General features: G+C 42.9%; 1 protein-coding gene across 39 annotated transcripts in view; it reads right to left on the reverse strand.

Moving 5' to 3' along the window:
* Positions 1-13,277, reverse strand: part of MADD (MAP kinase activating death domain) — a 76,360-nt gene that overhangs the window by 11,887 nt on the left and 51,196 nt on the right. For 29 of the 39 annotated variants that reach the window (XM_040599928.1, XM_040599933.1, XM_040599922.1 and 26 more), the window contains 9 exons: positions 12,503-12,611; positions 11,879-11,941; positions 11,363-11,483; positions 10,061-10,166; positions 7,503-7,613; positions 6,451-6,558; positions 6,202-6,366; positions 4,864-4,936; positions 3,124-3,230 (listed from right to left, as the gene is read on the reverse strand). In XM_040599928.1, the coding sequence (XP_040455862.1) occupies positions 3,124-3,230; positions 4,864-4,936; positions 6,202-6,366; positions 6,451-6,558; positions 7,503-7,613; positions 10,061-10,166; positions 11,363-11,483; positions 11,879-11,941; positions 12,503-12,611 (963 nt within the window). The remainder of the gene's footprint in view (positions 1-3,123; positions 3,231-4,863; positions 4,937-6,201; positions 6,367-6,450; positions 6,559-7,502; positions 7,614-10,060; positions 10,167-11,362; positions 11,484-11,878; positions 11,942-12,502; positions 12,612-13,277) is intronic. The other 10 variants (XM_040599934.1, XM_040599937.1, XM_040599942.1 and 7 more) reach the window with 1 other exon arrangement.

A 13,277-nucleotide genomic window follows, 5' to 3' on the forward strand; every position in this document is an offset into this window, starting at 1 on the left:
GCAGCGCCCCCCGAGCCCCCAGCCCCATCCCCCCCCCCCCGCAGGCTCTCCCCGCAGGCTGCACCATGGCCCCGCAGAAGGAGCCTCCCCAGCCGCTCTGGGCAGCCCGGCCCAGCGCCCCGCCACCCGCCAGGGACACACGTTCTCCCTCCTGCTCAGAGGGAACCGGCCGTGTGGCGGTTTGTGCCCGGTGCCCCTCGTCCCGTCGCTGGGCACCGCTGGGAAGAGCCTGGCCCCGTCCCCTGGGCACCCGCCCGGGGATACCTGCAGCCGTGGGTGACATCCCCTCTCAGCTGCTCCTCTCCAGGCTGAACAGCCCCCGCCCGCTCAGCCCTTCCTCCCCGGGGAGATGCTCCAGCCCCTCACCACCTTCGCAGCCCCCCGGCCCCTCCCCAGCAGCTCCCTGTCCCTCTGGAACTGGGGAGCCCAGCACTGGGCCCAGCGCTCCAGATGCGCCTCCCCAGGGCAGAGCAGAGGGGGAGGACCCCCCCCTCCACCTGCTGGCCACGCGCCTCCTCGTGCCCCCCGGGGTCCCACTGGCACCTTGGCCACCCGGGCACGTGGCTGGCCCGTGGGCAACCAGCTGCCCCCCAGCACTGGCAGCCCCTCCCCCACAGAGCTGTCCCCCCCAGGGCAGGGCCCGGCACCGGCCCTGGCTGAGCTCCATGGGGTCCCCCCTGCCCAGCCCCCCAGCCCCGGGGTCCCGCCGAACGGCAGCGCAGCCGCTGGGCTACCGGCCGCTGCCCCCGTCCTGTACCACCCGCAGCCCTGCTGGGGGGTCTCTGCCCCCTCAGCCACGGCGCTGATGGGTAAGGTGAACTGGACCAGACCCAGCACTGACCCAGGGATCACCGCTGGCTACCGGCCTCCAAGCAGACTCTGCCGCGTTGCTCACAGCCCTCTGAGCTCCTGCACCCAGCCAGTTCTCAACCCACCTCACTGTCCACTCAGCTAACCCGTCCTTCCCATGAGGATGTGACGGGAGACAGTGTCAAAAGCCTTGCTGAGGTCAAGGTAGACAACATCCACTGCTCTCCCCTCATCTACCCAGCCAGCCACTCCATCACAGAAGGCTATCAGACCAGTCAACCATGATTTCCTGGAATGGAAACTCAGCTGGCTACAGCCTCATTAGGTGATGAAGAGGAGGAATAATCTTTCAGGTGGGGGAGACAGCTGGCATACTTCCTGGTTCTGACCTGCACAGGCTGCCTTCCAGAAGAGATGCAGTAATTCTCATTACAGACAGCAAATTAGAACACCATTCTCTGAAGGAAGGACATGGTAAAGCTGATACTCCAGGAGTGCTGGTGGCAGCACAGAACTCACTATCTGTGGTACGAAATTCAAATGGTAACGGCCCCGACAGTCTGTAACAATGATCAGTACTAGGCTTCTCTAAGGTTTCTTTCAGAATGTCATTCCAGTCTTTCAAGGGGCAGGGGGAAGCAGCTTTGAATTTAAGGCCAAGGGTAAGTTCTAGGATTTGGAAGTTTCCCTTTTGGACAGATGCATGTGTGCTCACTATGTGCTTGACACTGAATGCCTTTCTTTTGTGAAGATGCCTGTTACACTTCAGAAATCATCACGATGATGATGTGGCTGCCATCTTATGTATCTTTCCTCTCTGCAAATGCACATACGCCTGGATGTTTAAGAAATAAAAGTAATCTCCATAGACTGTTCAAGAGATGAGCAGTTTGAGCTCAACATCATTTTCAGCTTTGGCAGAAGAAAAAGGAGAAGCAAACAGAACATCCCCTGTGGTGGGTCTTTACCTTAGGACAAATAAATTTCTATTACATCCAGTCTCTAATGATATCAAACTGTTGCTTCAAGACCAGCGTTTAATTTTCAAAGGCTTTAGACCTGCCAATTCCAGTAGCTATGAAAATTCATTCTGTACTACCAACGAGTTCCTCTTGCAGTTCTTCCTTTTTCAGCATATCCAATAAAAAGTTAAAATCTATAACTAAGTCAGGTAGATTGTTCCATCACAGAGTGGGTTTGAAATAATACAGCAGGTCAGCTGCAGTCCAAGTTCTACTGTAGCAATGCACAGGAAGAAAACTGAAGGAGGTTCCCAACTCCCCACTCCTTTTCCTGGCACATATGAACTCAAAGAAGCAGATGGTGCTGCTGTGACCTTGGGAGAAATATTAAAAGATTCTGAGCTTGTGTGTTTGAGATGCACGTGCACTTCCAGTGGGATCTACACTGATGTATCCTCAAAGAAGAACAAAGCTTGTGTGGGGAGAAAAGTCTAGTCAGGAGGAAAGGAAAACACACTCCACTGAGGACTGACAGAAGCTTTTCTTTCTCTCTCTCACACACACACTCTCTCTCCCCTAAAAAGTGATTCTACTGTCTAGCGTAGCATGCATTTAACATCATATGCAAAACAAAAAAACACAAAGCAAAATAAAAACAAGGATCAAAGGAAGCAACAGAAACAACATCCAGAGAAAGGAAGAAATAACAATTCTAGTTGTGTTTCCTCTATACCCACAAGATCTGCTCTTTGGAAAGAAAAAAAGAATAATTTTTTCTTATTTTTGTGAATTACAGCAAGAGCCACTTAGCCATTTTATTTTCATACTAAATTCTACAGGTGATTTCTCAAATTTTAAAGCGTGACAGATTAAAAACGATGCAGAAGGTTGCCCTCTGCACCTGCAATATTCAAACACTTTACCTTTACGGCTGACTGCTTATGCCATTTGATATGTTCACAGCGTCGGGCATGATGGCAGTTTAGATGACTACTGATCACTGGTTCTGTCCCTCAGTATCCTGGCTACCATCGTTTTGTGCTTACACAATTCAGACCACCAGAAACAAGAACTTGAAACATGTATCAACAATTTTCTTCAGTTGATTACAGTTTTCCTGAGGATATTTATTTTCAGTTTATTTTTACATATATACGTATTTATATATATGTGTTTATATTTTTATATGGGTTTTTTTATAGATAGGTGTGTTTGAGTGAATATCCATATGCTTTTTACCCCCCTCAGGCTATCCCTTGTCCTTGTTGATACTCTGGGAAGAGGAAACACATATACAGGCGTGCTGCAAAAAGCTTCATGCTCACAGGCTTCTCATAGATTTCCCTCATACCTGACTGTGCATAAATTTCAGGTTAATTCCTTCCAGTGTGACCTGAAGAAGACCTCCTTCACCAGTTTTCATATCCTGCACAGGGAACTCACCACCCAACTCAGGGCCTGTGACATGTTAATGAAAAAAAATTCAAAGAAACAAACAAAAATATCCGGGGGGTGGGGGAAGAAAAGAAATCCATCAGCCAAGTAATGATATGTGGAAGGGAAATATAAAACAATACAAACATAATTTCCATTTGATGTGTATAGCAAGATGACACTACTAAGAACAGTAGGGGCAGCTCAGCACAGCCCAGTCACTAATGAAGCCGCCTGAGAACCACTGGAGTTTTAAGTATTATAACAAATCTCAGCAATGAAAGTGTCAACATGGTTAAAACAATGACAAGTTAATAGAGGGCATTAATAGATGACAATCTAGGCATTTTCATCTAGTTTCTTTTGCATCATTCAGTTTGGCTACAAAATGTGAAAGATTATCTTTTGTGCAGAACAAATGAACTCTGTAGAATGGCTCTCAAACACATTTTCAGTACTACATTATCGCCCAATTCTTAAAGTAGTTTTCAAAGGCACTTTTGCATCCCCTGCCCTCAGTGAATGTCCAGTCCTTCCTCCCTCCTCAAATTAAACTGGACTAATGGTAGAAGGAAGAAAATGGTAGCTTCTTCCAAGCCCCAGCAGCTAGCTGAGGGTTGAACACCTAGGACGCTAGATTTAAACACAAGTGATTTTCTCAGTCATGCTGGTGCCAGTTATGAGTATAAAATGCAGATCTCTTAGATCTGGCATTAAGACACACCTAAAATAGGTCTGTACCTCCGAGCATGGCTCCCAGAGACCTAGCATCCACTTGAAAATAAAGGAATAGTTGCAACAAAAATCAAACGTGAAAACATGAAACCACAGTGATGTTATTCTGAACCTGCAAACAAACTCCAGCGCAGGAGAAACAACCACCTCATGAAGGTATATAAGCCACCTTCATGTCTGTTACCCGGGTACAGCACCTGCTGCTCTCTGGGGACCTAGAAAAATGGAAAACTGCCTTCCCAAGAACTCAATCTCCTAAAACTGCAAATCCACTTTTCTGGTGTTTTTTGACTCAACAGGAAAAGGAAAAGGGTGTTTGCCAAGGAAAGTTTCACTGGTGTAATTACACTATCCTGTCCTGGACGCCGATGCAAAGCTAAGAAGCAGGTGTACGCTGGAGAAGGTACACTGATACACGGGACACGGGGGGCATTAACTGTGCCTCTTGGCCTGCACCGGCGGTATCAGACTTGCCCATGAGGAAAGGTTTGTGCGTGGGAAGCCTGCGGAAAGCCGCAGATTCATCACTGTAGATTCACTAACAAACAAGCGTATTTATTAGCCTCCATTCTCAACACAAAGTAGTTCTGTGTCTCAGTCAGGACTATAAGGAGTAGCCAGCATGAAGGGAACGTGAAGCTGAAGGTGCACAGTCTTTTCTAGTTATCATTTTACTGGCAGCTAGTCCTCCTTACATGTAACTCTCCTTTATACAGGTGTTTCTGTTTTGTTTGTATTTAGAGTGAGGTATATGGGGGCAAGCTAATGACAACACTAAGTCTGCTACGTACACACGGCTGTACAAAGCTACCCTAAGATTTCCAAGTAAAAGGAGATTACGTTAAAAGAAGTTATGAATATAAAAAAAAATTGCTGACTGCAGATTAAACAACAAACATATCCAACAAGCAAAATCTTGTACCTGGTTTAATGCTTTGCTGTCTTGCTGCTGCTCGCTCCATACTGTCTTTCACACAGTAGTATAATTCCCGACACTAACATATAAAAGAAGAAGAATGCAACGTTATTTTTCTAAATTACTAATGGAAAAGAACAGCAAGATTCTAAGATTCTACAGAAAGAACAAGCCCCGTGTGGTGCATAAAGACAACAAGCCTACAGAAGTTCAACCACAGCTAATTACTAGATGGCATTCATATTTACTTTTCAAGTTGTCAGAGAAACTATTTCATACCATTTCATAGCAGAAGCTAGTGAAGAGTTCATGGCTTGACACAAGCTCATGAGCAATCTAATCAAGTTTACTCACTTTCCTAGTGTAGAAAAAGCCTCAAAACAATATCACAATCCCTCTCTTTCAGTTTCCAGCAGTCAATGTTACTGGTCATGCTCCTACGTTCTATCTTTTTGTTATTCCTATCAATTTCCTTATGCCGTATTCTTCTATTCATCTTCCCCCAACTCCCCTCTGTAGTATCAAATAATAGTTAAGCCATAATTCTCAGAGTAAAATGTAAGAAAATTTTCTATCCAAAGCCCAAGATACATGCCATTACTTTTCCAAGTAACTTCTGTAGCACACTGCTTTTGTCTTCCTTCCCTTTGTATTCACACCCGCGTTACGAAGTCCTGGTCTACATAAAATGAATTTTTTGAAGCAGAAATCTCATCCCTTTATACATCTCAAAGATAATAACCTTACAATATATTACTTGCATTTACAAACCTTTACCTTTTGTCTACTGGTCATTGTGTAGGAGTTACTGGAGTTTTCCTAGTAGGTTTAAGCTATTTCTTTATATTTGCTATTAATATTAGCGGAGAATGTAGGTATATGTGAAATAAAAGTCAAACATGGGCCCATGGAGAAAAGTTTTTATCAATTTTGTCAGTTTGGGTTTGGCATTAAAAAAATGACAATTAACTCAATTACTACAACATTGTTTTATTTAGCTTTTTCCCCATGAATCTACCACCATATTTTTTCTACCTTTATAAGCCTGCAAGCTCACTCAATATTTAGTAATACCAATGCTTTCCTCCTTCTCACCAAAAAACCCAAGTAAAAGCTACACATGTAATTTCTTAAATTACATCCTGCTGTACTGCTGTCTTCAAGTAAGTGACAAGGCATAATGTCACTGTCAGGTGTCTGTGGTGTTAAACAGCCACTGCCATTCAGTAACCATTGCTGGAGAGAGGTGGCTATTTTTTGATTGAACATGGAATACCACACCAAGGGTTTGTTTGTTCTATGCAGTTTTCCCACAGTATTGTGTGTATTCAACGTGCTGCGTACCTTCTTGGTGTAGAACTTGTTCAGTTGTGTCTCCTGACCGTTCCTCCGCCAGAGGCACAGCACTTTTGTTTTGGGACAGTAAGTCATGTTGATGAGTTTCTCATACCACCACCGCTCATACACAGTTCCAATGTTGCTTCTCAGCACAATGCAATCATCACATACCTGGGGGTGCGAAATACTGCATAAGATTTCTAATATTATTTATCGAATGCTACTAAACTGCATTAATATTATTCTTCGCTCTACCTCCATGAAAAATATGTCTCCTGTTGTGTCTGTCCCAGCATGTACTACAAAAGTCTGCTTCTTGATGTGGCGGCTGCCACTGGGTCTTACAGGGAGCTCCCGTCCATTCTAGGAAAAAAACCCATAATCATTAATGAACTTTGAAATCAGTTTCTCCTGACCTGTTGAAAAAAAAGTCCATTAGGTGACACTAGAAGCATTTGCAACAAATAAAAGAAAAAAAATTTAACACAGCTGATCGGAGGCAATTTTAAACAAAGTCTTAAGCAAGATACTCTAGTAAGTTTAGTTTCAACATGTGTGACAATTTTAGTTTCAACATGCGTGACTAGGAGAGCTACCAGAGCGAACAACATTGACGCTGGTACCACACTCAGTATGGGACAGCGAAGTGTCTGCGTTCTGGCAGCACCGCAGTAAAAACCTGGTCTGCTTTTTCCCAGTTAACTGTAAGGTAATTTTGTGTCCTTTCTGCGCATAAAACTAAGTTCCAAATGTAAAAATGCTTTGAAAAATTAGCTTTCAAAGGGCCTAACTTGCATCCCCCCTGGTGACGGCTGTGCCAAAAGCTGGCTAGTTTTATTAACTTAAGCGTTAGCCTATATTCTTACTGAGCATTACAGGCTGCAAGGTTTATATTCTGCTTGGCAGCTGATAGAACTGGTTTTGTATAGAAACTTGCTGCAAGTCTTATAATGACCTAAACCTGATGAAATACTAAACACTTGTTACAGTTGTAGTAAGAATAAAGGTTCCCACCCACAAAGGCGATATTAAAAATCCAGTAGGGTTGCAGAGAACTGTGTTACTGAAGTGTCTTGTTTACACATGTATGTATTACACTTCTAATTGATAACTGTATAACATGACAATATTATGAACAGGGTCATACAGTCACAGGCTTTATTCTATACATGTGAAGGCAGTATTTAATAATTAAATTTAATTATTTTTAAATTAGTGTTGCAGGGCATTTATAGAAGAATTTTCAGATAAGTATTTTCCTCCACTGTAGCTCCCACAGATACATCACTCATCACTGTTTTACTTACCAGATTAGCAAGTTTGTCTAGAATATCATTTATTTGCTGGCTGTGCACCAATCCAATATGTGATTTTCCCATTAGACGACGCACCTTTTTCCTGATATCATTCTTATTCACCTAGAAGGCAGATATAAAGACAGTTACTCTTCTCTATTCACAGGCAGCAGCTCCTATCTCCCAGCATCAACATCATCTTGGTTTCCATTGCTCAGACAGCAAAACAACCGATCTCCAGCTCAGCCATGCTGGGGCCTCTTTAGCCCAGCACCAGCGGTACGAGCAGAAGTTGCACGTACACCACTTCTCCCAGCTACTGGGCAAGGGATACTGGGCACAACAGATTTCCTGCCTACTCTTGCACAAGAGCAGCAATTCCACTACCCTCCACTTCCAAATCCTGACATCAGAAGCCTCAGTTCTCCATGTTGACATGTATGTGATGAGTCTCATCTGCCAGCGTAGCTTCTCCACCTCTTCCTCTGCAAAGAGCTGACTTAGTCAGCTGTGGAGCCCTCAACACAAGAAATATTAACACAAAGGCACGGTATCTTTGAGAATTATCACTCTTTCACAGTCCGTTTCCTGGTCACTGGGCCAGGGCTCTAACAAACATTTCCAGATAGTCCTCCAACAGCAGCAGGTTGCTCCTGAAGACAAGCTGCAGGAAAGATCAGAAGCAAAAACATTTCTGCCTCAGGTGCCATTTCAAAAGGCTATTATGAATTCCAGGCACTGACACTAAAGGCTTCAAGACAGCACGCTCACCCCTGGGCACTGACTCCAAGCTAAACTGGATATTCCTTTTAATCATACTGTGATTATGACCTTAATGCTGCGGAGCATACAAACCAAACTCAACCTTGCTTCCTTCCTTTGGCAAGAATTCTTTGCGCTTAAACAAAAGCATTGTATTTTTCAGTAATAATTTAGGTAAAAACTACCAGGCTCTGCTATCCCAAAACAAGAAAATAAATTAAAATACCAAGATGCTGGGTTTAACGCATTATGTTTCCCTTGTTAGTTCCAGGGAATTCACCTCTCCAGTAACACAAAACCTTCCAAATTTGCAGTTTCTACTGGAAGCTGTCCTAAGATGAGATATCTTGGTACAGTCTTTAGTCTCTTAAAGCCTTCACTCTAACTGCTTGAAAAAAATCCTACATACAAATAACACATAACAAATTCTAGATCCACCATCTTTCATCCCAAAACTGATAATCGGGGGGGGGAAAAGTAACCACAATGACAACAAAAAAACCCAACCCTTGACAACCCTTCTTTTGCTCAGTTCTTCATCCCATCCTCACTCCTGAGCATCTCTGAAGATGCACTGAAAGGAACAATACTTTCCATCACAACTCTCAGATTTCCTGTATTCCCTTCTCTTCTATAATCGATAGGCCAGAGTGATACCATTTTCAAAGGCATAATATCCTGCTCGCCACCTTATCCCTTTCCCCCAGGAAACTGCTCTCTTGGGGATCTGATTATTTTCACATCAAAAGACACTCTTCCCCTCTGGGACTAACTCTATCAACATCTCTCAGGAGACAGCCTTTTGAAACCAGTATTATTTGCTCTCCTCTTTTGCATCCGTTGATGAAAGTAGCTGCACTGGTTATTATTAATTCTACTTTAAGTGTTGCAGCAATGCAAGACATAATGGCCAAATCCCTCAGTCTTCTCCTGAAATAAACTAATTCCAAATATACACAAATCCCATCTTAAAACTTACCTTCACATTCCCATTTATGTCAGAAAAAATGAGTACCTTCATTCTCTCTCCCCATTCCCATGACTCCCTCCAACCCATAAAAAATTACTACTTCTTCCAGCTGTTGGGTATCACACATTTGTCATCTCCTCACTCAAACACTGGAAGGTATGGAACTAGCACCTGTGTACGGCTGTTCTCACTGTCAGGCTGTTTCACTGGACAGCACAGTGCATCAAAACTGTTACAGGTAAAACCATGCACCTAAGCTGGTTCTAATCATGACAAAAATTTTTAAAGATTGATTTTCCAGTGACTTTGAAGGAGGATTTGGACTATCTGAGAAATTATTCAGACTAGCAGATATTGCTGGTATCTACCTGCAGCATTAAGGTGCATACAGCCAGCCCACTGAATGAGATAGAAAGGGTTGCTCACTAGTAACAGCAAATTTCATGTAAAGGTATTGATAGGCATATTCACGATCTGCCCACATCTGGAATTTTCAGTTGTGAGGAAATCACATTAGAAGATGCTCTCTACTGAATTTACAACCCATAGTCTTAAAAATAAGAATGTCCTCTAAAGTTACAAGCAGAAACAGTAAATTTCTGTTTTAAATGGCAATGTATATGCATGCCCGGGGCATAGAACTGCGTAAACTCACGCAATGTATCTCAAAGAATCTCCAGGTACTGAAGCAATTTTTTCATTAAGATTAGGAGATGTTTTATAACATTTTTTTATGCTTCACTGTTCTGAGCACTGTGAACAGAGATGTATGGTTTCAAGAAAACCCCACAAAATATACTGCTTAAATCTGAGCAGTGATCTATTAAAAAGAAGTCACCTTTATCATAAGCATGTAAGCAATCATATTATGCAGCAGCGTAGCCAACAAGCGGTCCTCATCATCCTCCAAACGCTTTCGATCATGTTCTCCCAAGGAAAGATACCTGCAAGAAGAGCTAGAACTGAAGCAGACTCACAGGCATCCTTTGTCCAATTCATTACAGCACTGACAGAGGTCAGAGCACCATCTGTAAAGCGTATGGCAGATAAAACCTCCAAAAACACTAAGCCCAATGGGCATTTTCCAGTGAAACACTGTGATCACTAATTAAACATGCCCATTAATTATTAACTAGTCGAAGTAAATAAGGTCTGGGCACGGGAAAGTTCTCAGTGGTTTGCTGGGCTTATGCATTTCCTCTTTTCTGCAGCTGCAGCTCCCCGCCAGCTGCCACTGCCAGCAGAGAAAGGCAGCACTCGGTGCCAGAGCTACCTGCCTTCAGAGCTTAAATGCAGCTCCAAGGCAGAAGTAAGCTGATGAAGGAAGTACACAGGCACTCTCTTCTTCAGTACAGTAGATAATTTGTGGAAAAAGAAACAGTTTTCAAACTAGCACCCCACAAACTAGTTCTTCTTTTGGCTACCAGATCCCACATCACATGATAGCACGCACGTAGGTGGTGGGCAGAGCAGAGAATGATCAGATGTTAATGGAGCTGTCAGAGAATAAAGAAAAAAGCAAGCAGGTAGTGAAGGTTGACATCTTAGAAGTAGTCTAGCTTTACACAACAACACAGGTGTTTCCAGAGAGTGGTTGCCTCGTGGGTTTTTGTTTGTTTCTTTTAACTACAAAGTGTAAAGCAAAAATACCTGTAAGTGACATTGCATTTTGAGAAGGCTCAAAATGCAGTTTCTGAGGACATTTAATTCTTTCACTTCACGTCAACACACTGATATCTTCCTTTATTCCAGAATATAATCATCTTTCCACAGAAATTGCTTGCTTTACTACTGATCTAGTCCATTCCATCTATTCATACTGTGATTAAGCTCACATAATCTGGAATCTGTATTTTTACATACATCAAACGAACTCTGGAAACATCTGGATACATAAATTATACAAACTCTGGAAACATCCCCTGTCCACAAGACTTAAAGCAATGTATGCTGCACTGAAGACAGTATTTCGGTATCAAGAGATGCAGGCCAGCACAGAGGAACACTTTGGAATAGTCAGCTATAGCAACAAGGTTTACAAAGTGACAACAGCATGTTCAGCAGAGGTTTTTTTTATTCTTTTTTACTATTTCAGCCCCAAGTGAAACAATGAGGAAGGAGGTCTGGTAAAGAACTTTACCTGTCAATCATCTCCTGAGGTCCCTGGTCCATCCCCATTCCTTCTCGCTCTAGCATCACAGCATCCAAAAAAGCATCCTCCCAGAACTGCATCTGGTCCCACAAAGTCGAACGCTCTTTGCCTATGCAATGTATACAAAAATTGAGCATTTATTCCATTTACTCAAGCCAAATGCTTTGATTAATCCCTGTTCCTTCCCACTCCTTGAAAATGCCATAAGCCAACACACAATTCATCCATATATTAAAGAAAAAAAATAAACTGTTACTTTTAAACCACAAGCAACATCAACAAAAACAACTGAGCAAAAGTGTAAAAGAGAAGACAAGGCATAGCTCTCACACTAATTCACAGCATAATCTTTTCAAACGCTTACACAAAAGTACCTCTCATCTCTATTCTTTAAGGAGTATATCTTCTTCCACAGACTCTTAACACTGCCCAAGAGACAGGAATATCTCACACAAACACAGATCATGGCAAACACACAGAGAAGTGGAAAGATAAGATTATTACTCATAGAGAAGGTTTCCATTGCAGCATCCTCTAACTGGTCCCAGACAGATCCTTTATCCCTACCTGCACCATTCCCAGCAGGTAGAAACGACAAATGGAAAGGATGAAAAACACAGGAAGAGAGAGCTCTTGATTAACAGCAAGTCCAGATGAAATACATTTCAAAAAAGCCAATATACTCCTAATTCAAGGACACGCTCAAAGGCCATGAGTATTCTGAGTTTAGTAGCACGCTACTCAATGACTTAAGCTGAAGGATCTTCTTTTCAGTATCAGCGATACATTTTAGCCTTCCATGCACAGCGAAGTTCCTTCTCTCCCTTTTCCAATGGTTTAAAGAACTCTTATTCAAGAACATCAAGAGACTTGGACAAACTACATTTTACGTAAACTATACCACTCACACCCCCTCTCTTCTTACTCTTATTTAACCCTCCCAGCAAATTTTTGGCTTTAGTCTGAATGACCTGCTGCACCCTCCTATTCTACCAGTATGGACGACATGAAGTGGTTAACATAGTCTTTGGGAATGTAAAAATTCCCAGAGATGTCTGTCTGCCCCAGAGATGACTCCACCTGAACTCGAGTCTAAAAGATCCCCTCCCTGCAAAAAAAATAGTTTACCTAAAAGTCCTTCATAGAGATAGACACGTTGGTTCCCATCCTCTGGACCTCTCCCTGGAGTACTGCCTTTGCTGTCCTTCACACTCTGCTTCAGGTTGTGAGACTTCGCCTGAAAATAACACAAGAGGTGTCAGACAATTGCCTTCTGCGCCCTGCGGGGCTACTTCTTGCAGTCCACTGTTGTGCTTAACAGATGCAGATTGCAAGCTGTACCTCATAGAGCTTCTCCCACAGCTGCTCACAAAACAAATAAATTACTCTGTTCAAAGAGCAAGGTGATACACTTAGAAGCCCAGAGTCAAAGGAAAAACTAAGAGACAGATAGAGAAATCAAATCACAGAGGAAGCAAAATGCTTCCCTGAAGGAAAACAGGCAAAATGAAAAATGCAAATCCCAGATTAAAGGGAAGCACAGTTACACCTCTTCCATCATCCTCCACGTTTCATGCTGATGCAGTTTGCTCAAATTCTAACAGTAAATCTTTCCCACTGTTTAGGAAATAGCTGAATAACACTGTCATTGTACAGACTGTGAGGCACAGAGGAAGAAATACGCAGCCTCCTCAGGACTACACAGAAAATGAACGTTCACAAGCAGGATAAGATTACCTGAGCTCTATCACCCATTCAGATTTTACAGGTTTGTCTTTCATTTACCATTCATAAATGTATGACATTACACAAATGATTACATATCATCGGCTCTAAGAACTGTGTGCTGGGACCACCAGCCAGCAGGAACTGTTACAACAAAGCTGGCCCATCTATTTCTCTA

Source organism: Falco naumanni, chromosome 7 (assembly GCF_017639655.2).
Source record: "Falco naumanni isolate bFalNau1 chromosome 7, bFalNau1.pat, whole genome shotgun sequence".
NCBI lineage: Eukaryota > Metazoa > Chordata > Aves > Falconiformes > Falconidae > Falco > Falco naumanni.